Genomic DNA, 24144 nt, shown 5'->3' with positions numbered 1-24144 from the left:
GGTTCAATCAAACCAATGTAGCACAGCCACACATCTGCATAAACAGAAGTAAAGACACAGGGCAAAAATCTTGGCTTCCTGGAGATCAAAGGGATTTTTGCCATCAGCTTCAATGTGGTCAATGTCCCCCATTTACTGCACGCATTCTGCAGCAATTAGAACAGCTGAGCCTGTCTCTGGCCTTGCACTATGGGCAAAGACTCAACGGGTTTAAGTTGTTTTCCCTCTACACAGCTTACAATTAGTCCACCCCACACTTATCTAAGCAAATGGGTTGTTCAACTAGTTTCAAGTTAACACCCCATAATCAGGGCTGTCCTTTCAAATGGGATTGAAAAGCAGCAAGTGTAAACTGATCAGCCTTTCCCCACTGCAATTTCTCAGCTAGTCTGGAGGTAACACCCTCCAGTCATGTCTTTAACAGAAAGGACACATTCGCTCAATGAGACCAAGGGATATATCCAGCAAAATGACACACCACACCCTTCTCCCTCCTACTTAAATCTCTAAATTAGGCTTTTAAAACAACCCCTTCCCCCGCTTCAGGCTACTAAAAGAAGCACCAGTTTTCTGCTAGTGGACTGATAGCACAGAACTGCCATCGTTCTCAGAGATGGGAAAGCCAACGTATGCAATGATAGCACAGGAATGCAAACAAGAACAGATAAGTCACTTCTGGTAATGAGACACAAATTAAACTTTCAAAACATGTGCATAGCTTTATTCATCTGCTTAGGACTAACCTTTTCACGGAGCTTCAGCGAAACCCGAGTGTGCAAAATGCATTTCTAAAAAGTAATGCAAGCAAGCTTTCACATTTACAGTGGCAGAAATACAGAGAGAGAGAGTCTTAAAACAGAAAAAAAATCACTTTGGGGAGACTGAATCTAGAGAGCTGCAGAAATGGAGAAAACAAGAATTGCACAGTTTAATATTCTGAGTCAATGGTTGCAAACAAGCATTTCTTTTTATTTTAAGCAAGGTGCATTTTCTTTTTTCCTTTACAAAACTTAAAGGGGGGGGAAAAATGGGAGGAAAATCCTGCCCAGTAAATGGAATTTTCAGCTTCTGCAGAAAACCTGAATTCCAGAGTGTAGTTGATTCCAGACCTTCCAGTTCTGCAGACAAAGCATTACAACACCTTCTTTTGCTAATAGGGGAAGAACAGCAAGCCAGGATTCCTTTAAACACACACAAATATGGGTCACGTTCAGATAGGAAAGGTGCCATATCATAGGATTTGAATTTCTCCCCAAGCCTGTAAAACAGCCACTATTCAGAGTCAATTTAAGATTATGCCCTCGTTTTGACAGCTGATCCAGCTCATTACTGAGAACTATAGCCAATCCCAGATTGCAGAAGGGGGAGTTCGTTATGCTATACAAGGGGGTGAGAAGCCCAGAATTACAATGAAAAACTCCACAACAAATCACTGGTGAGAGTTTGACAATTTGAATTATTATTTTTTTAAAATTCAATAGGCATGCAAGGCACGTTATATTAAAAAGCAAACACCGGTCAACAAAAAAATACGGTGCTGAGAAGCTAATGAAGGAGGCAGAAGACTCTGCTCTATATTTACCTACCATATTGCAGTTTGATCATGCTTCTGAAACAAGTCACATACAATTTCAGACCCCCTCAATTCTTCTCACCCTACAAAAATTTCTACCCACTTAAAAAAAAAAGTTGTCTACAACAGAAAGATCAAGTAAATTCCCTTTTGTTCCTCCAGCAATCTCTCACTTAACGGCATGCAAGCTCTCCTGCGGAACAGGAGTGCATGGCTTGTGAGTGATCTGGCTGAGAACCACAAAGGTGAATAGCTCTGGGGCGTCTATGTCAAACGAGCCAGTGCCATTATACCAGAGACACGCTCCTTCTCACGAACCCGTATGCCTTCATTTATTTGTAATCATTCACATTTTTGTTCTGTTGCTAAACAAAGCAAAGACCCCAATCTCAAGGTCTCGCTGCACTAGTGGAATATGGGAAAAGACAGCTAACCTCAGATGCCAGCTGGGCTCTCCCCCTCCCCTCCCCCAATCAGCCTGAGAGCAGCCAGAGAAGACACCAGGCAAAAATAAGAGTTTCACAACTTTGGGAAAGCAGAGCTGCAATTGGCTAGGGAGGTCAGATGATTTAATAATACTGCTGGTTAATCCTCGCCATAAATTTCACATTGAGATTAAGCATTAAAACCATGATTTTGCAGCCATCAGCATTTTCCTTCCAAAGATCTACATGGCTACAAAACAGAACATGCTTCAGCTAGATTTCTTTGACCTAAGGTTACTCTTAGCTGTATTCCCTGTTCCAGCCAAAAAGGAAGAGAAAGTGACATCTCAGGCATTTGCACCACCTTTCCAATAGCAGTCTGACGGAGGGATGAGACACAGTGTTCTTTGAAGTTAAGTTTTCTTTTGCTTGCATTGCATAGTAATCCTCATAGATGGTTCAGCACCAAAATTAGTTACGCTCATCTTCCAAACCCTGTTATTTCAGTTTCTAGGTTACCCTCAGAATTAGTGGCTGTTTTACAGGAGGGGTCAAACCGTCCTTAGAAGAACTATATGGTCATGTAAAAAGTGCATCACATTCTTGATTTTCAGAGTTACTGATAGCAGCAGTAGCATTAATCCAAGACGTGAACAATTGTAGATTCATTCTTAAACGCAACACTTAATGAAATGTCTTCAAGGTCACAAGAAAGTCCTTCTCAAAAGGATAAAGGAGACTAACATAGGCCCAAACGGGATAAAACCCAAACTAAAGAAGCATATTCTTATTTACATATTAAAACAAAAACATTCTTGTTAAAATACTGAATCTTTATAACACCTAAGCAAAAAAATAGGTATTTTAGGAATAAAGCAGAAACTCCTAAAGCAGTATCAATTTTTTTGGAACCCTTATTTAGCACCTGAGGAAAGACTGTATGGAAAGCAGACAGTTTTTAAGGAAAAACTGCAAGTTTGAGATTTGCTGAACGTCCATATGTTCGCAGTATACAATGCTCATACCACAGAAAGAAATTGAAATTTTTTTTTTAAAAAAGCTACTAAACTTAATAAGGCTGTAGAAAAGGGATACTGCTATGTTACAAAATGGCTTTAGAACTCTGGATACAAGTGAAGTTTTCTGATTAACAGTCAATGATAAATACAACTCAGTATCCCCCAGTGAAAGCAAAGCTATGACTTCTGTTCCTTTAATGAGATTTCCATTTCACAACAGCAACCCAACAATCCTAGCAGCGCATCACCGAGGAATTATACTCTGAACACAAGGTCATGCAATACAACACTCCTGTGCTGCCTCAGACATCCACTACCTCTAGTGTCATGGTGCTAAGTTATACAACTTTGAGGACTTTAGACAGGATATAAGGAAGCCAGCTTTACCCTGCTGATGTAATACAAATTGGGCAAATTTTTGAAGCTCTGTAATGCAGCGTGTCTGTAGAGGAGCCGGAGATCTTCCAATCCTTTGGATCAGTCCAGATTCATGGTTCTCAACTGGTTTCACTTTTTCACATGGGTAGGCATACTTTCATTAACCCTATGGTGCCAAAAGCCAGGATTTCTATCCACTCCCCCACCATTCCCTGCTTCAGCCACACCACACTGGTTAGCGAAGTTCTTGTAATCATCAAGTGAATCTTGCCTTGTGCACAAAAACTCTTGTAGCAGCTTGAATCATATTTAGCCTTGCTCTCTCCTCTCCTAACGCCATTCACCTCCTCCCTTGTAAACAGCCTCGGTAATGAAAGTGAACACTAAACATGTACAAAAACATCCGAGTGATAGGATTACTGAAAGCACCGGACACTGGAGCAAGTTATTGAAAATGCTATTACCAGAAAGAGCAAGACCTTAACACACAGAGACACTATTAGCCACGTACAAGTTGTCCTGCAATAATTATGCATGTAACAACTTTCTGCCATGCTACCATCAAGAAATGTTTCTACTACCACCACCACCTTTTAGCAGCTGTTAACGAGGAAGGTGCATTTGCATCAAAATCCTGGTCTTTGAAAGGAGTGGTAGAAAAAACACTAATTGCCTATGAAAGTTAGAGAGGACAATTTCCATCTCTCTGAAGTTATTTTCTCAAAGCAGAAAGTGATTTTTGTTTTGACTGAAATGGCCTGCTCTCTCTAGTCCCCTTCCCCAGCCGTTGAGTACATGACAGTTCCATTTTGCGGTTAAATTTGTCTTTTCCATATTGAAAAGAAATTTGCAGCAATTAAAGGCGGCAAACAGTCAGATTTATGGTTCAAAATGGGTTAGTGACAAACCAGAAGCCATCTACACTACACAGGTAGTTCTCAAAGGTGCACACCAGATCTGCTAGGCAACTGGCTTCTGCAGCTGTAATCAGGGTCCCCAAATGACTGAGCTGGGACTTTTTTTTTTTTTTAAATCAAATACAAAATCAAAAACTTGAGAGTAACCACAGCCGTCAGTCTGATGGGATACCAGATGAGGAGAGCACAGAGGCCAATGCTGTCTGAATGAAAGGACCGACATCTCCATCACAGGAGGGAAGGGGAAAACACAGGGCAACTGTTAAGCCATTCCTTGGAGTGGACAAAAAACACACCTCAGTCCACCAAAGAGAAATAGCCACGTGTTTATTTTGGTACACATTCAGGTTTCATTTGTGCAAGACACATTACAGCTAATACCCCAACGAAACCTGCCACTAGAGGGATGAGGAAAGGAGAGAGGTGGTGGTGGCGGTGGGGTTCAGATTTTAGTCAGGAGGAAGGAAGAGGACACATGTGCGCGCGCGCACCCACGCACACACACACACCCCTCTTGTGCTGGAATAGTCAAATAAATATAAAACTTCACTTGGTAAGGGAAGGGGGAGGGGTAAGGAGTAGGTTGACTCATAGGGCCTACAATCAAAAGAGAAAGTTAAAAGAAGCCTTTAACCTGAATTAGTATCTTCATAGCTATTAAAAAAAATAGATCATGATTTCATTCTTAGTGCCACTTTCCAATACTACATGTATTTTAGGGTTTTGTTTTAAACTTATTTTACTCAGTGTAATAAAAACAAATGGCACAAAAATAAATACAAAGTTTGTTCTGCAAACAGGAATAAAACGCTTGCACACACATTCATTCAGTTCCTAGTCTTCACGTCCCACCTCCCTGCATGCACCCCCACACCGTATTCAGTCCCCAGAACAGGAGACGGTGGCACCTTTTCTAGGCTGTATTTGGTTTATGCTACAGTACTAATACTCTGAGTCCAACGAAAATTCAAGAGATCTATCAGTAACACAATAGCATTGTTTAAATGGACTAAGTTAGTCACAGCTGAATTTGTTTTTATAAATTTACACAAAAATAATCAGAAAACAGATTAACTCTTAAGATTTTTTTTAATAAGTGCTCAGTAAAGAATTGTGTGAGGACTTAAGGAGAAAGACTGCAGACACAGAGAGGGTTAAGTGTTACAAACCAGCACAAAGGAAGTTTATTCCATGGTCCTGCCTGTCCCTAGGCAATAAAGTTTATCCAAAGTTTCTGTTGCCCAGAAATACTGCCTGTGTTAGCAAGCTGGAACTACAGGGCTCTCAGAAAGAGAATTTCCTAACTGCTTAAAGCCAATGGTACAACCAATGGAGCTTTCGAGTGGAGGAGGCAGATGGTGAAATATTTTAAGAGATGAGATGCTCAGAAACACAATGGAGAGAACTGTAGAAGGTGTTTCTGTGTCAAATACCAATGGGCCTAGGGAAGGGGCAAGATGTGAGTAAAAGCCGGGGGAACAAACATTTAGAGATTATTTTATTCTGTTTCTTTTGAGAACTTATTTCATTATTTGAAAGATGCACTGGATTAGCTAAGGTGAGTTTCCTCAATACTCAGCAAGACTAAGACACATTTCTAAACTCTAAGGGTCAGATTCCATTTAAAAGATATTGCTATTCTGCTCCTGCCTCACACCAGCCCCAAAAGCAGATGTTGTGGGGAGCACAGCTTTATACCCCATGCAAGCAAAACGGCTTTTTTATATGGAATCCAGCCCTTAAGGCGGCAAGTGATTACACAAGGCAAATAAATATACAGCGGAACTTTAAAGCCTGTAAAACAAACTAGAGACTTTGCTATTGACCTGAAAGATTTTTTTAAAAAACCAAACAAACATTTTTCGCCTCAACTTTTAAGTCATATTTTCCAGTTTGTTCAACACTTTAAAGCTCAAGAATGCATCATCAGTTCTCTTTCACAGAGAAACTGACAGCGATTCCAACTTTTGGCAAGCAGTCAGGAGACTTAACAGAATTAAAAAATAGGAACGTGGGAGGACTAGATGCAGGGCACATCTGTAAACATATTGTACATTTGAAAGTTACAAACACCTGTAAAGGTGATACAGTTTATAGGTGAAATAGAACTATTCCGCAACTGGCCAACCACAAGTTTCTGAACCTGGACTGATAAAATGGAGTAGGCAATCCACAGTTATACTTTTAAAACTAAGCATGGCAGAAAGCGAACAATTTTAAAAAGGTACAGGAAAAATTAAAGTTTCTTTGTCCCACTATGAACCTGAGAGCTTCATTCAGGAACAAACCTCAATAAAAGCATGAAACAATTAAAAAAAGAAAAAAAAAAAAACAACACATGCTACATACCTAATTATTTTCATTAAAAAAAGAGTAGATACATCTAAGCACAAAGAGTAGGCAAAAGTAATGGGGTTATTTCTGTCCCCTAATACCCCATGGGATCCAGTCTGATTTTACCAGATGCTAACTCCTGTCAATCTAAATGCCCAAATATTTTAGCCTACACTCAGCTGTGAACATACAAGAATATTTAAGCGTTGTGTCTGTATGGAATTTGGACAGGCCAGAAAACTTGTTTTGTTTCACTAATGATTAACTGATCAGTCTTACATTGGACCCCAGGAATTTTGCACCTACAAAAAAAAACAAACAACAAAAAAAAACAAACACACACAAACCAAAAAAACCAACCCCCAACACATTTTTAACATGCTTCACACAAGCTGCAGCGCAACAGTATGGATTACACAATTGGAGCCTGCACTCTTCCGCCTTCTCTGCTATTGCCAGAAAGCTTTCCTTTGTTTTGATTTTTTTAAATTTTCATTCCTACCCCACCCCCCATTTTGCTCTTGTAATAAAATATATTTTAATAGAGCTATAATGAGAAGCAGCAAAAGAGCTCAGAAATACACAGACTGCATTAAAATATAAAAGAATATTTCCAATGGCCGGGACAGTATTCCCTCACCCATTGCTTTCAGGGACAAATGGAAAAGGGTTACGATTCCCATAGGTTTTTTTTTCTCTTTTTTCCTTTTTCCTTTTCTTTTTTTTTTTGTTTTCTTTTTTTTTTCTTTTTTTTAGAACTTATTTCTAAAGAGAAAAAAATTATTGAAGAAGGGTGAAAGTTAGCAGAACAATTTCTCTTCAGGTTTTCAGTGAAAACAGGAAAAAAGCACATTTAGTGTTGAGACAGACAGAGCAAATATGAAGCACCTACATTTGATAGCAGGAGATATATATATGTGTATTTATATATATTTTTTTTTTGCTCCCAGTGATACAATGGCATAAAAGTGTGGGAACAGGGTTTTTTCCATATTAAATGCCTAAACCAATTGCTTGTTTTGCATGTTGTCTTTTAAAATGACACTCGTGAAAGAGCGCTTCAGTTGTAATAGTCCAAAATGTAACCGGAGTTTTGTCAACTCTGTAAAACCAACGTGTATCCCAGTACTGCAGAATTACAATCTTCCCCCCAGAAGAACGATGCTTTAAGACAATTTTCTCAGCACCTGATGGGCTGTTTGACTCCTGGCAAGACATGCAGATTATATTCTCTGGAAAAAAGGAAACCCTGCAAACTTCAAGGCGTTTCACCAGCATTCGCACAGGGTTCAAAGTAAAACAAAATAAAACAAAAAGGAGGTGGAGGGGAAGGGGAGATGAAGGATGGTGAAACATCCCAATTTCCCTGTGATTAGTGTATCACTACAGTCACAGAACAAGAAACAGAAACCTTGTAAAGTGGAAATGCCTCTCCAACGGTCACTGTTGCCCACGTTGATGACAGCAGGAACTTTAGAACCAGGCTTGTGAACTGAGTCTGTATTCGTTAATCATTTGCATTCGCTCTTTAAACAAAAACAAAAAATAAAACTAAAAAACCCTATTCAGTACCGGAGATTAAATAATCACGTGTGAAGTCTGTTGAAATAAATTTTCAGATTCCTTAAGAAGTCTAATTACTTTCAGTCGCCATTTTTTAAATAACTATATATAATTTGTATATATTATCCTGTGATTCTAGTTATGGTTCCTCTGCTGCACTGAAGATTTAGAAGGCGCATAAAAAGCCTTTTGTCCCCTGTGAACAGCATCACGCTGCAGAAAGGTTGTAACAGGCAGTCTTGTCCTGCTACCTTCATTGATCTGGACATTCCATGGCTTCATCGTAAGTGATTATCCTTTTGGGATCTGAAAGGAAAAATTAAATTCAGCTTTAAACAAATTAAACAAATTGTGTTCAGGTTCTGAAGCAGAAAATATTCGTGGGCCAGAGACCCACAAACCAGCAAAACAACTTAGCTAATTGTTAAAACCCGCTTTTCCCCCCCCCCCCTCACTGAACTGCCACAATTTTAAAAAGGCAGTTTCCTCTTTGCTGACAGGTCAGTGATCTACTTCCTCTATACAAAAGAGCTGTGCAGCGTTCCAGTGGACTCCCAGCAACAGCACCTCCAGCCAATGTATTCAAGAGCCTGTGTGGAGTCAGTTAGATGAGTGCTCGCGCCCAGCATTAGATCAGTGCAGTAATACGGCAAAAAGTACAAAGATCTTCATTTAGCGTTCTTCCCACAAATGAAAAGAAACTTCATTTTCACAGCTGAAATCTGGATACCCAGGAAAGTTTAAGGTTGATATTTGGGTGAAGTTTGACACCAGCAATTACAAAATTACAGGCGTCATCAGACCTAGCCTGATTTTTGTTTTTTACATTTCACGATGGGGCTGACAGTCCTGATTGTCACTTCTGAGCACCCACGTCTTCAGCCAGCGTCACGAGGAGCTGACAGCGGTCAGCACCTTTAGAAGACAAGCCCCAGACACCTCACCCACTGCCTGCTTTTGTTCAGGACACTGCTTCAACATGCTCAGCTCTTAAGCTCTCTTGGTTTAATGTAACATCTCATTGTTACTAGTGTCACCGTTTCATTTTTTGAAACTCTTACCTTGCTTTTGCAAATTCCAAACAGATTCCATTTCTGTGAAGGCAAAAGAGACAAAGAATTAGTGTTCTGCAGCACTACAGCAAAGTCAGTGAAGCTTCAGGACACGCTTTCCTTTTCAGGCTTAGCACTATACTATAACTGCTGCACTGAATTAAAGGGGAAATTTAGGTTGAAGTGGTGCAACAGAGGGGAATCAGGCCTGAATGACGTGGTAATAAGAGGCCTAGAAGCAGCTGCAATACAGCCTCAGAAGTCAGACAGCCAACTTCGCATCAGAAACAAAATGAGTCACTTGCCACTTCCCAGCCTTACAAATCACTACCCAGCTCAAGATTTACTATACAGACAAGAATACAGAAGCAACTATTTCAACCGTTACAAGTAGCCTGAAGTGCTGATTTTTATGAGTAGACAGTTATAGCATGTGAAATTAAAACTGCCTGAAAAAGTGTCTCCTGGTTCACAGCACAGACCTGCTGAAGCATGGCATACATAATGGTATTGGACTAAGATCACCATGAAACCAGTAAGAAGCATTTCTGCAAGGTAGGAAACCCACCTCCCTGAGAAGTGAGCGCTAAGTGGCTGCAAGAACTCTTCTGTTGACCTAGCACTGTCTACACTGGGGGCTAGGTTGGTTTAACTGTGCTACTCAGGGGTGTGACTTTTTCCACACCTCTAAACAATGTAGTTAAAATGCCTCCATTTTCTAGTGAAGACCAGGCCTGAGAGAAAAAGTATGCACAGAAATACCAAAGAGCTTGCCAAGCTACTTGCTCAACATATAGCTTTCGTTATAAAAGCATCCTGGAGCCAATTTAAACAAATGCTCACTAACAGAACGCACATTTTCTATTTACCTAACCCCAACAAAAGACATACAGTGACGGTGCTTTTAAATGAGTCTCCCCTACACAAATTCACATGCAGGGTACCAACAGGAACAAAATGCGACTTCTCTAAGGAAGCCAAACTGTATTTCATAACAGATCTTGAGTCCTCTTGAAAAGAAACAGGGTTATTCACTTAACAGGTCTTTATTGTATGGCTTAAAATATTTAAGGAGGGTTTATTTGTGTCTTAATATTGGAAATGTGGCTAATACTTGTGGAGAAGGAGCAGATATTCTACAAAATAAAATGAATCAGCGTTAAGAATTCCTTTCTGAGAGCGAAGCCAGTGACTGTACTAAGCAGGACGTGGATGGGAAGTGGGCAGGAACGGAGAACAGCTGCGGGTGAACAGCAATACTATTACCAAGGATGGGAGTGGGGCCCACTAACACTGGAACTAGGCAATAAGGAAATTAGGCAGCACGGAAAGGGGGAGCGGCAAAAGGAGAATATCTACAAAATTAACAAATTTAACCAGGTATGTGCCAAATGCCACCTCAATCAATTGTCTGTACAGTGGTTTCCCCATCAATTGTTTGCTGACGTGGGCAAGAAGGTGCGTATTGATACATGCAGTGAGAACTCGGGATAGCGTTTAGGCCTTTTGTAACAAAGGCCAGTCACACAATTTTACTAAGCCTGTTATTTTCATGTCATGATAACAACAATACTCTGCGCTCATCAGATGACACAAAGTGCTTTACAAAACATTAACTAATCCTCACAACAGCCTGAGAGAGGTCAGTGCAAGTGACCACTACTCATCAGTGCAATGCAGCCTTCTAGGAGGTGAAATGAAGCATTTATTGGAAGTGCAAAGCGGCATTACACTTGCCCATTAAAAATGACAGTGCATGCACCATTTCCTAGCTGCTAAAGAATATCACTGTTACGAACAGTCTTGTCCAATGGGATGAGAAAGGAAAAAGGAAGAGACAACTGGAAACCATGAGCCCTCTTTCTAGCTACAGAACAACTAACAAGTTACTATCAAACACTGTAATCATTCAAATCAGATACATTATAATAAAGATGAGGAGGAGTTCAAACCCCTTACACCACCACTCTTTCATGCAAAATAAAATAAAATAAAAAAACAAAAACAAAAAACAAAAAAAGTTCTTGGCTTCTGTGCTTTCGTTTGGTCCTAACTACATCAGATGCCATGAACATGAAAGCTGTATTACATCAGAGCATGTCCAACACCGAAAGACAGGACTCATACAGAACTAAAATGAGAATGGACAACTTTTTGCCTGATGTTTGTAATCTAAAGCCTGGTCTACACTACAGAATTCAGTCAACGCAAGGTAGCTTATGTCAACCTAACTATGGAAGGGTCTACACTACAATTTTGCTCCTGTCCATGTAGCTACCACCTGCTACTGACTTAACTCCCCCTGCACAAGCAGCACAGCGTCATGGTCAATGTAGTGTCAGTGCAAACACAGAGTTGCTTACATTGACTGTCACTGTCTTTCAGAAGCAATCCCACAATGTCTCACACTGACGGTACAATCAGTACAAGAGCTCCTAGTGAGGACAAACATCGCCGACACACGGAGTGGAACTTAGGTTGATGTAATTCTGTGGTATAAACATGCCCAAAGAGGAAAGAACGTAAAACCAATGCAGCTTCCTTAAGCGACGTCTCAACTTAAAATGCTGCAGCGCATCAGCGTACACCTCTTCTACATCCAAGGGAGGGGTTCTCCTCTCACTGTGAGTAGTCCACCTCTGAGAAGTGAACATTGGAAGAATTCTTCCATCAGCCTAGCATTGCCAACACAAGGGGTTAAATTGGCTTAACTTGGTCTCTCAAGGATGTGTATTTCACAACCGAGAGACATAGCTGTGCCGATGTAACTTGGGGTAGACTAGCCTTTAGCCTCCAAATGTGATCTTCCTTTTTCTCCCAAGAAGGACAGGTAGAAGAGAAGAGGGCGATGAGAGCAGTAATTCCTGGCTATCTTGAAGCATACAGTCTGACAAATCCTGAAGAACTAACAAAGTTTATGAGCTCATCACATTAGTCTGAGACAGACTGCCATAAACCCAGCATTAACCATTCTGATATGGAATGGGTTTAAATGCTAAATAAGAACAAATACATACATGTTCCTCTCCTCTGACTGACCTGTAACACTGAAATGCAGTCACCCCATACTATCTTAACATTTTATTTACCTGCTGAAACTCTTTCATGAAGGAAAAATACTTCTCTCCCCATTGGCTCTCTTCAGCCAATTACAACAGAAAACTAATGAGCTTAAAACTTGATCAATCTTAATGTTGGATTCTTTGTTCAATGCTTTCCCTAGAATGAATCTGTGAGTTTTCCCCGTAGTTCTGGATTATCTCAGTGCCTCACTCATTGGCCCGTCATATCTGGCAGCTCAACAAACTGACCGCTGCAGAAAACCCCTTTAAATTCATCAGGACAATGACCGGGGGTGAAGGACAGAGAAAAAGGAAAGTTGCATAATTTGGAACGATCAGTAGAAGACGGTTTAGAATTGTAGGCTAAGCCCTTTCGATCTATGAGCTGATTTCCCAGCTTCCCATTCTCTGTTTTGAGATCGGTTTTTACGTACTGATGCTGGTGAAGTTTCTGGTCTCTGGAAGTTTAAAACACTCCTAGCCTCCCTCTTTTTTCAGACAATAATATGATCTGCAACTTCCCCATGCTCCCCACAGGATTTACAGCTCCAAGAAGATCCTTTTATTTCCACAATTGCCTTTCCCTAGAAGAGGCTTCCGTAACCCCCAGAAATACAAAGGAGAACTTAACCAGGAATCGAATAACCCATTCCTTAAAAGCAAGTGGAGCGCACCCCCTTCCCCCCCAAAATCTGCAGTAAGTTCCTGCTCCAGGACCTCAACTCAAAGACTGCAAAGCCTCAAGAATTGGTGAAACGTTCAGGGAGAGATGCTGGATTTTCGGGAACAATGACAAGTGAAACGGTGCATCTTCTCTCCAGAGACCTGCAAACCCCGAAAGATTTCACTAGCAAACCCTTCCAAGAGAATAGGGATGAGATTCAATGGGTCTGGTCCCCTTCCCATGAGGTCTTCCAAACCCTGGGCTCTCCAGGTCCATGCTCTATGAAGCTCTTAAATTTCATTGGACCAGGGCTCAGCTCTGGCAGGCAGAAGCTCCATCTTCCTGGTGATCTCAGGAGATGTCTGGGACAGGGCGTTCCAGCAGTGTCCAGTCATACAGCTTGAGATTATGGAATTACTACTGTGACAGGGTCAGGCCAGATGGCTACAGGAGAGTGTTGGAAGGCGGATATATTAGTCCCAGATTAAGTAGATCCCTTTTCCCTGGGTAAGGTAACAGGGGCAGTTCCAGAACAAGCAGGAACTTGCTGGAACCAATTAAGGCAGACAGGCTAATTACAGGCTGGCTAATCAGGGCACCTGAGTTTAAAAAGGACCTCACTTCAGTTTGTAGCGTGCATGTGAGGAGCTGAGAGCAAGAGGCACTAGGAGCTGAGAGTGAGAAGACATTGCTGGAAGACTGAGGAGTACAAGCATGATCAGACACCAGGAGAAAAATCCTGTGGTGAGAATAAAGGTGGTGTTGGGAGGAGGCCATGGGGAAGTAGCCCAGGGAGTTGTAGCTGTCATGCAGCTGTACACTATAGACAGCTGCAATCCACAGGGCCCTGGGCTGGAACCCGGAGTAGAGAGTGGGCCCGGGTTCCCCCCAAACCTCCCAACTCCTGATCAGACACAGGAGGAATTGACCTGGACTGTGGCTTCTACCAGAGGGGAAGGTCTCTGGGCTGTTTCCTGATCCACATGGTGAATCTCTGAGGTGAGCAAATCCACCAGTAAGCACAGGACCCACCAAGGCAGAGAGGAACTTTGTCACACTACTTATCTAGGAAATCAGGAATCCTGTTATCTAAGGCCTCAATCTGACAATGGGACCTGTGTGGAGACACCTGCATGGAGCCCTATGGATTCAATGGGGTTCCCAAGTCCCACACAGATGGCTCTGACAATATAAGAGGGGCCTAACCTAATGGGGAACAGAAGCCTGCTATGATTCTATATAAAGATGGATACTTAACTTCCATAAAATGTCCCCCTCCGGAGAGCCTGCCAGTGGCCAACAGGTTACATATTTCAGTAGGGCCGTGGGCTAGATGTTTGCTGATTTCAATTTACTATGTCAACTGTAAATATCCTGCTCAAAACAGAAAACTAGAAAGGAAGCTAGGGAGAGGGAGGCTTTTCATACCAGCTTCCCCATGGTCTGAGTTGTGTCCCTACTTGCTGGTCGGAAGAATTAGGCTATGTTCTGGTTTTGTATAGGAAAATGCATAAGGCTAAAACTGTGTATAGATCTTCAGTAACTCTGTACCACAATTCTAGCCACTAATTAATGGATCCTAATCAGCAGGAAAAAAACAAAGGGGGGGGATGGGGGACGGACAGAATTCTTACATTCAGGACCCACAAAAACATCAGTGTCAAACAGAGACTTAACTTCTTCCCCCCAAGAGAGAAAATTGCTGAATTCACAACTCTGCTATTTTTTTGACCCGGTTCACCATTCCAGTGAAAGCCACTAGTGGCTGCTTGCTCTACTTTCCATGCCACTAGTGTTTCTTCACTGGGTACAGCAGAGAAGCCAAGGAGGAACTAAGCAGGGGCACTGGGAAAAACCCACGGGCAGGAAAGAGCAGTAGATATAACTTTAGCTTTCTCTCCCCACCTCATCTGAGGTCTTTACTACTTTGTAATGAGACCTAAATCCTTCTTCCTTTAGCCAACAATATTCTTACTACATAGCCGCCGCCTCCTCCACCCCCTGCCCCCTCGAAAAAGCCCCACATCATACAGAGGAATCCCTGAAATGCAGCCATCTCTGACCTACAACATGGCATCTATTTTAAACACAAAGGCTACAACACATGACCATTTAGGATATGAAATATGTTTTAAAAAAAGGGAGCATTTAAGCAATCCGAAAGTAGTTACTTCAGCTAAAGTATAGCTGGGACAAATATACCATACTCTTGTTTAAAAAACAAGGTACCCCCAGAATTGGTAAAGACCACAGTTTTATCTCAACAAAGATGACACTTCAATAGCCCCTACTGCATTGACATGACTGCGTCAGTGCCAATCCAGAGGGAAGTGAAGCCCCCTGCATAGTCACCACCTCCTCCTGCAGGTCTGGGATTTTTTCAGACTCCCACCCAAAATAGCCACCCAATCTCCAACCATGTAACAACCAGAACCCAATATTTAGCTAGTAGATCTCATTTAGCACATACACCTCTACCCCGATAGAACATGAATTCAGATATAACGCGGTAAAGCAGCACTCCGGGGGGGCGGGGCTGCACTCTGTGGCGGATCAAAGCAAGTTCGATATAATGCAGTTTCACTTATAATGCGGTAAGATTTTTTGGCTTCCGAGGACACTGTTCTATCGGAGTAGAGGTGTAGTTGATTCCTTTTACAGTACTGCAGTACATAGTGGAGACGTACGAGTTACCAGCAAAGAGACAGGTTGTTTAGCTCACGCAGAAGTTATTGGTTTGTTACAGAAATTACTAGTTGAAATTCTAGGACCAGTGCTATGCAGGAGATCAGACTAGATCATAATAGTCCCTTTTGGCCTTAATCAATGGAACCCTGGAGGCAAAGCAGGGAGAAAGACTTGTGAAACTAACTTTCAGAGCATCCAAAAAATAAATAAAAAGGTGCACAAGCAAGCACTGCCAGACCTTCAGCATGTTTCCAGTGCCCGACATGCATGTGCCCAGCAAACTGATGAGGGCAAAAGCACACTGGGTACATGTCTTCACATGTACAAGCATTCCACTCCAAGAATTCCCATATCCAGCAATACACCTTATAGCAAAGCGTATCCTGTCTGGAAAGACAATGCTGTCCAGTGCCTAGAGCACAGGACTATCACTCAAATGCTATTCCCAGCTGCCTCTATGATTGTACTGCTGTGTGCCTCAGTTTCCCCCCTCCCCATCAGTAAAAGGGCAGCAACACCTTTCAATGGGAAGCTGAGACTGTTACATTTTGTAAAGCACTTTCAACTCGTGGATGGAACATACACGTACAGAAAGTATCAACAGAACCATCCTGTGTTTTAGTTTGAGAGGACTCAACTATGAGCGTTACCAGATTAAGATGGAGGACAGATCTGAGAAGCGAGCCAGCAACACCACTCTTTCCAAGTTGATTAGCAGCTTTTGAGGAGCAATTCCCCCCCACCCCCAATGGAATCTAAACACACTAACTGTCCAGTCTGGACAAATCTCCCCCAAACTACAACAGCTAGAACACAAGTCAGGCTTTCAGCTTCTCTCCATTGGAGATAGCATAGAACGATTTGTCAGACTTACTTCATAGGAACATGGCAGTTATTTACCAGGGACACTGGGAAACTGCACAAGACAAACAGTGGCAGAACCGTGGGGAACTTATTTTGCTGTTCTACATATTCTGAAGCTTTGTTAGACATTTTATTAGAGCTGTTTGCTTCAGTGCTGTAGTCTGACTGCAGGCCAACAGAACATAAGCAGAAAATGGTACTGGTATTTTCATCCACACAGATAGATCACTGACTAGGGCTAATGTCCTGTAACTGGATGTGGGCAGACAGACCCTTGCACCAGCATGAAGTTCACCAATTTCAATTGGGCTCTGCCTGGTCACCCACCAGGATTTGATTGCAGGATCATGGCCTTAATGAGTAATTACTTTCTGCAGCTGTCTTTGAGGATGAGCAGTATGTCTCACCACAGATCCATAAAATGGCATTTCAGAAAATATGCTCCAAATCATGTTGGAACCCTTTCAGAACAAATGCCAACATACAGATGAACCAGAAAGCAGAAAAATGGGAAGACACTCAAATTTGGACTTTGGTTTCCACTCCCCAAACCAGGAAAGGCATTTAATGAGCACTGACTCGTATGATGCAAGCTCAGGTTCTTCCCAGCAACCCATGTCACATGATCTGTATGGCATTGATTACAAGAGACATCCACCCATTATCTTCTAGGCTGAAGCCAAGATGTCATCTGGAAATTGGTATAGGAGAAGGCAAATTGAGAAATAAAGAAGGCACCTGAGAAGGATGTTGGGGCAGAGAACTCCCAGAATCATATGATGACTGGAGTTACTGCTCTGGATGGGCCAAAATAGAAGAAGCGTGTGTACAAGTGTGGGTGGAGGGGGTGGCCGGCAAAGGAAAGGGAAGAGTTAGTTTAGAAGTGCTTTCATTCCCATTAAGCGTTTATTTCTGCCATTGACAATGATTAGCTCCTTCGCAGAACGCGGGAGGGGGATTATTCATCACCTCCACTGTAGCTACTACTGTTTAGGTGGAGACTGTCTTGCCCAGCTGACTGAAGAAGGGAAGCGATCTAAAGAATAGTGGTAACAGAGTAGCTACTTCGTTCCTTTAAAAAATAAATTTAAGCTGAGCAAAAACAAAATAAAAATCCAAGTTTGCAACTGTTGCAGAAATCTCCAGACATGGCAGGATGAGGCTTGCCTGGAACTTTACTTCCCAGTGTCCCTGGTTTTCTCTGAAAGGCTGGCTGAGAGTCAAGACTCAACAGGTGTAAGGAACACAAAACTCTAAAGCTCTGCTTCATGACTAAAAGAAATCCTGAAATGTAGATAAAAATACATTGATGAACACTAGGCTGTTATTCCCAATGAGAACACTAGAGCATAAAGGGTTACAAAATTACAGTGATGACCTGGGACAATTTTTGAGTTGCTTAATGGCAAAACAAAGCCACCAAGATTTCTACACTTTACCTGAATGAACTGTGAAGGCCTTGGAGAGGTAATTTTGCACTCTCTCTGCAATGGGTCATAAGGCATTAAATTTCCCACTTGGACAAGATTTCTTTAATGGCCTCCCACTTCTGAGCAGCTATCATTCAGCTCTCCCCTGAAAGGGATACTTCATGGAAGGCTCCTGGAGCATCTTCCTTTTTTTTTTTTTTTTTTTTGCGGGGGGGGGGGGGGGGGGAAGAAATAGCAAAAAATAAAATAAAAGGGAACTGCCCAAAAGGTAGATAAGCAAGACCAAGTCAAGGGAGCACCTAGCTCAGAGGTGGGCAAACGATCACCCGCAGGACCCTCCTGCCCAGCCCCTGAGATCCTGCCCCCTCTCCTGCTGTTTCCCCCTCCCCCGCAGCCTCAGCTCACTGCGCTGCTGGCACAATGATCTCGGTGGCGGGGCTGCAAGCTCCTGGGGCAGCACAGCTCTGTGCAGTGCGGTGGCATGGCTGGCTCCAGCTGGGTGGTGCAGCTGTAGCGCCGCCAGCCACCAGTGCTCCAGGCAACGCAGTAAGGGGGTGGAGGGGAGGGTTGGATAAAGGGCAGGGGAGTTCAGGGTGCTGATCAGGGGGTGGGGAACGGGGGGTGGAATGGGGGCAGTCAGGGGTCAGGAATGAGAGGAGGGGTTGGACGTGGCAGCAGGTGGCAATCAGGGGACAGGGAGTGGTGGATGGGGCAGGAGTCGGGGGGGAGGGAGAGAAACGGGACATCAGGGGGTAAGAAGCGGTTCGGGGGGGTCAGATAGGGGCCACGCCTGGCTGTTTGGGGAGGCACAGCCTCCCCAACCGGCCCGCCACACAGTTTTGGAAACCCAATGTGGCCCTCAGGCCAAAAAGTTTGCCCGCCCCTGACCTAGCTAACTGAACTGCAGAGCTGGCAAGAAGAGGCAGAGAGCTTGTGAACATTCAAAAACTTCAAGAATGGAGGGGTAATTTGAGTCATTTTAGTCTATTGGCTCCTAGCTGGAAATATCCGTGCCACGTCTCAGACAACCAGCTCGTTTTTTGAAGAGAAACCCCTGGAGCGTTGTCTGTGACAGACAGCCTTAGAACTAGAGGAACAGACCCGGTCAACCAGTGGGCCCATTGCTGAGCTTTCACCCTCTTCAACGTCAGGAAGTTTTGGAAGATCTACTCACCGTACATGAGTTTAAAGACACCCAAACAGGCACCGAAGGTAAAACAGCTGCTATTACCTCTACTAAATCTCACACACATGAATAGAGAAGAGAGCACCTTTAACATAGCTTGAATGAAATCAAGTGACTGTTAGAGTATTTTAAAAACACAATTCTTATACTGCTATGGGCATCAGAGACTGGGAGCACCAAGGCCGTTCTTAAGATCAAGGCTTCCAGTCCTGTGAAGGTTGCACTTTCCCAAACCAATTAAGAGAGAGCTCTGTTAGGAAACAAGTGGAACCATTACCTTTAGTGTGATAAACAATAGCAGCCCTCAGGTCAAAAGAGCCCCAGCTATCTTTCCTTCCTAGGCCTCTCTGGCACCTCTGATCTTTGGCGGAGGCTAACAAACTGTTCGTAGGAGAGGCCAAGGGATTCTCTAGTTCATAGTCCTTTGAGAGGAACACTAAAGCACCTTGGCTACTGGTTTCTGCCATTTGCAGGTCACCTATGTGATGTGGCTCCAAAGACAAGACTCCAATCTCACTAGCAGTCCCAGGCTTTATAATACCACTAAGTATTTGAGGGCTAGTCCGTTTTTCCAGCTCATAAGCCTTAGGAAACACAGGTTGTTCAGTTCCTGAGGGAATGATTTCAGCACCCTGTGAAACCAAAGTGGCAGGATATTCCCCTTGAAATGTCACTTCCATTATTTTATTATCCACTGATTTCCCAAGAACAGTCTCAGGCCCAGCACTGGGCTCATTTATAAATGATAAACCCCACTGGTTCTGGAAGATATCCCCCAGGTTCTGCTGATTTGTCTGAGATGGCAGATCTACCTGTGCTGCGCCCAAAAGCACAGATTGCATATTTGAAGGGTAGATAAAAAGGCTAGACTTCTTTTGTTCAACGGCTGTTGAAGTTGTACTTATGTCCTGGTGTACGGACTCGGACGAGGTTGATGTTAAAGTACTAGCAGCAGTTGTGAGCAGTGGCTGGGTCCCTGGAGAATATACATTTCCATCAGTCCCTGCTAAAATGGGCCCATTCGAAAAGCTAGCAGAAGTAACAGACTTCATAGCAGACATGGGCACTTGGGACAGTCGACTCGGCATTTGGGCCTGCGTTTCTCCAGTAGATGAAGACGATGATGAAGAAGACAGAGACGAAGATGGGTTCTGAGCTGCTTTGTTGAGGTTTTCTTTAACTTTGCTTGCATAACTTATTTTAGGAACTATTTTAGCACTGCTGTTGTCCACTGGAAAAACTGGGGGTGGTTTAAACAGGGTCCATGAGTCCTCTTTTGATGCAGCCGCTGACGCATGCTTCCCCTTGGGCCGGTCATCAAACTTTTTGCTGCTAATCCCAGGTTTGGCATCAGAGTTTTTTCGTTGTACCTCCCCAACCCCTGTTTTCCCACGACCTGCTCCTCCAGGCCCAGCTTCATACTTCCAAACAGGCCTAGTATTGTCAACTCGGTTTCCCTTTTGTTCACTATAGTCAGTCTTGAAACTCTCAAGTTCCTGTTTTAAGGATGGGGCATTGACCTCCTGTTGCATTATTTTGTCCTGCACTAGGTTCAAGTTCTCACAACCCTTGGCACTGTTACGCCTGCCTTTCCGTTTCTTAGGTGTGGTATATCCACTCTCAGACCCGCTACCATCATTATCTGCCCCTTTGCCTACATAGCCATTAGTGATATAACCAGAACTATTTGTTACAACACCATTTGGAATAGATACTGCCTCTGGCTTGTCTGAGGATTGATTTTCTCTAAGTTTATTCTCATAAATTTTTTCATTCTTTTTGTCCATGCTGTTTTTCTGAATGAAGTTCTTGGGTTTGATTCCAGCTTTCCCAAAGGTGCTGGCCTTAACAGTCTGCTTTGGGTTTACATTAGTGTCTACAAGTTGCTGGCTGCCATTCGGTACCCTGGAAGATGGGTTGGTTGTTTCATCAGCACACAGGCCCTTTAATGATACTTCTCTTTCTCCTGCGTTACCATTTAACTCTCCATAGCCTAAAAACAGGCAAAGACAACAAAAAGGCAAGAATTAAAAATGTGAAATGTTAAACTTCTAATTGAAAAAACAAGCAAGCTATAATTAAACCCCTAAGCATAACCATCTTCTTCAAATAGGCTTTTTAAAAGAGTAAAAAGTGTCCACCCTTTGATATGTGAAAGCAGGGCCTTACCGCTTAACGTCAAAGGAAAGGTACAGTCTCACCTCAATGATGGAGTTAAGCACATAAATCCACTAGAAGGAAACACTTCTCTATGGCCTCTAACATGCAATAGAGCATTTGGCAGGCCTCTGGGCTCTTATTTTTTTGAAGACTATATCCCTTTGCATACAGCAAGCAATCAGGCTATTCATAATGCTGAAGAGAACTGAAACATTATTATGGATTTTCAGATCAAGGAAGAGGAAAATTCACTCCCAAGAAGCTACAACTGGACAGCTGGATCTTCCACCTTTGCTAAGTCAATTTCTTAAAACCCAGCATATTATGAACAGAGGGCCAATTTTTATAAGCTCCTGCCATCTCTAAGGTCTGTATTTAGAACAGACTGCCATGCAAAGCTGAAGTGCACAAATATCTGTGATAGTTACCGCTGTGTTAGTTGGCAGGAAGTTAGTTAACCATGACCAAATTCCACCTCTTTGTTATGTGACTGAATTTTTGGTGTGAAGATGAATAAAGAAATTATGCTATTTTCCTAGTAAAATTCTTATTCACTGAAAGAGATATGATAATACGGTTTGATTCTGGTAAGTTTAAGAATGCTTAGGACATTGCTACACAAGCTACTTCAAAGTCCCTGTTGATCAACAGGACGTCATCCAATTCGTACACTGATAATGTTTCCACCTTGTCATTGTTTCTCAAACACTGCTTTTTGCACCCAGGACAATAAGAGACAAATAGCCCTAAATCGCACTTCATCCTCTCCCCAAGTACCATCTGTGAGCCAAATTTTCCAGTGCTCATCAGCTTTGGAAATGCTTTTAGAAAATTTCCCATTGTAACTATTCTGAGGGAACAGTGTTAAAAGTTATAGGAGTCCCACCGCTTCCCTGCATGAGTTATTAGCTTTAAAAAGATAACGACTGGAAAGAAATAATCTATTCTTTAGGTGAACTTTTCCATCAGTGCGAGGCCAAGCCATTGAAAAACTACAGTATTACAAGGGCATCCTGGGGAAAATGGAAGTATTGGGCAGATCTGGATTTAGGTACAGGAAACACAGGCCCTTACCTAGATCCCCACCTCATTGAACCATGTGATTACATCAGAATCTCAGCTTCCATCAAAAGAAAAAGTAGGTTTCTAGCCCTTGTGGTTGCAAAGAGAAATTAAAAAACATGACGAGGTGCAACTGATGTCTACAGAAAAGCATGAACTGTCCCATGCACGTCAATGGTGCGCAACTCCAAGACCTACTGCTCTGGAGGGCCCCACCATCACTACATCAGAGGACTGCATTTGTGACAGGGCTCAGTCCATCCACCATAAACAAGTAAATAATGGAGTTCCCTGCTGCTACCCCTTTGGAGGGGGAGGGCCCTGCTGGAGCTCTTGGGACAAAGAAGGAAATCCATGGTGTTGCCCCCAACCCCCCCTTTTTTTGGGGGGGGGGGAAGAGTGATCACTAATGCCACTTCAAGGGCAGGTGGGGCCAGAAGGTGCCCCCTCCCCATGTCCTGGCATCTCTGGGGCCTCAAATTACCTTAATATGGCTTGAGTGCGTCGAATTTTTCAGATGCAAGAAAACTCATGTGTTCTCCTCAACAGAAAACACGTTGGACCTGATTCAGTTACACTGTTGTAAAAATGGTGTAATGCAGGTTACACCCTGGTTTAGCAAGTTCACAATGAATATTTTCCAAGAAGAAATTTTATTATTCTTCGACTGCTACACTAAAAACTGTCACTCTCAAAATTAAGGGATCTTGCATCCTAAACACTCCTGCCTGGTCTACAACTAAAACTAAGGTCAACTTAGCTACCTCGCTCAGGGCTGTGAAAAAGTTCAGGCTCTGTGCAACACAGATAGGTCAACTTAACCCACAATGCAGACACAGCTAGGTCAGTGGATTTGCTACTGCTTCAGAAAAAACCCTTTTATTGCTGTAGTGTCTACACTACAGTGGCGTAGCTGCAGCTGGGTTGCTGTAGTACTTATAGTGCAGACATTCAGCTACCAGGCATCCGAGGGTAAGTGGTCATATCTTGTGGAACTCTGAACCATAGAGATTCCTACAAGAACCCCATTGCTCAGCTTGTTGAGGGAGGTTAAACAAAGTAAGACAGTGTGGAACTATCAGCAACTGCTACAAGTTTTCCAGTAATGTAATGGTGTTAATATTGTTGACCATAAATACTTCAACCCAATGAAGCACAGATTGATGGAATTCTGATGTATGAGCCAAGGACTGAAAATTAGTTTCAGGATGACATGCAGAGAGCAAGTCTTTTTAAGGATAAGATACTGTATAAGGCCTTTTGTAACTCGGATTTCTGACATCACTATTTAATAAAACAAAATAAAGAGAATGATCATAAGACTATGCATCAGGAGTGAGAGAAACTAATGGATTTTGCTTTTGACTTCATTAACAGTGTCAGTTTCAAGCTCCGGTTTTCAGGCATTTACATGAACTGCGTAAATTCTCTCCAAGCTAATGCTTGGAATACAAGGTCTTGGCTTGACAGCTGTAAAAGTGCACTTCAAATAGAGAAGCTTATTCTACCACTGTCAAGTTTTAGAAACACAGAAGTATGTTTCCAGATGTTTTGTTTGGCCATGAGACCCCCAAAAAAGACCGCAGAAGGGCATTTTTAAACTGGAATTTGACAGGCATTAGTCCAAAGTCACACTACCGCCTTTGGATATATTGGAAATTTAACTTGGGTATTATTTTATTCAGTTATTTTGCTTAACTTGTTTCAGCATATACTTAGTCAGTCCCCTATTGCACTCACCTGCAGATGATTGTGCAAGACTTATTA

At 42.6% G+C, this 24144-nt stretch overlaps 1 protein-coding gene across 1 annotated transcript in view; it reads right to left on the bottom strand.

Annotated features, from left to right (window-relative positions):
* Positions 1-24144, bottom strand: part of NUFIP2 (nuclear FMR1 interacting protein 2) — a 28891-nt gene continuing 4747 nt past the window's right edge. Inside the window, exons 2-4 of the mRNA XM_044993463.1 lie at positions 19433-21148; positions 9271-9303; positions 1-8515 (exon numbers count right to left, since the gene is read on the bottom strand). Coding sequence (XP_044849398.1) covers positions 8463-8515; positions 9271-9303; positions 19433-21148 — 1802 coding nt within the window. The 3' untranslated portion in view covers positions 1-8462. The remainder of the gene's footprint in view (positions 8516-9270; positions 9304-19432; positions 21149-24144) is intronic.

The sequence above is a fragment of the Mauremys mutica genome, chromosome 19, assembly GCF_020497125.1.
Source record: "Mauremys mutica isolate MM-2020 ecotype Southern chromosome 19, ASM2049712v1, whole genome shotgun sequence".
NCBI lineage: Eukaryota > Metazoa > Chordata > Testudines > Geoemydidae > Mauremys > Mauremys mutica.
The sequence above is the reverse complement of the archived record's forward strand: the minus strand, read 5'-3'. Positions and strand labels throughout refer to the sequence as shown.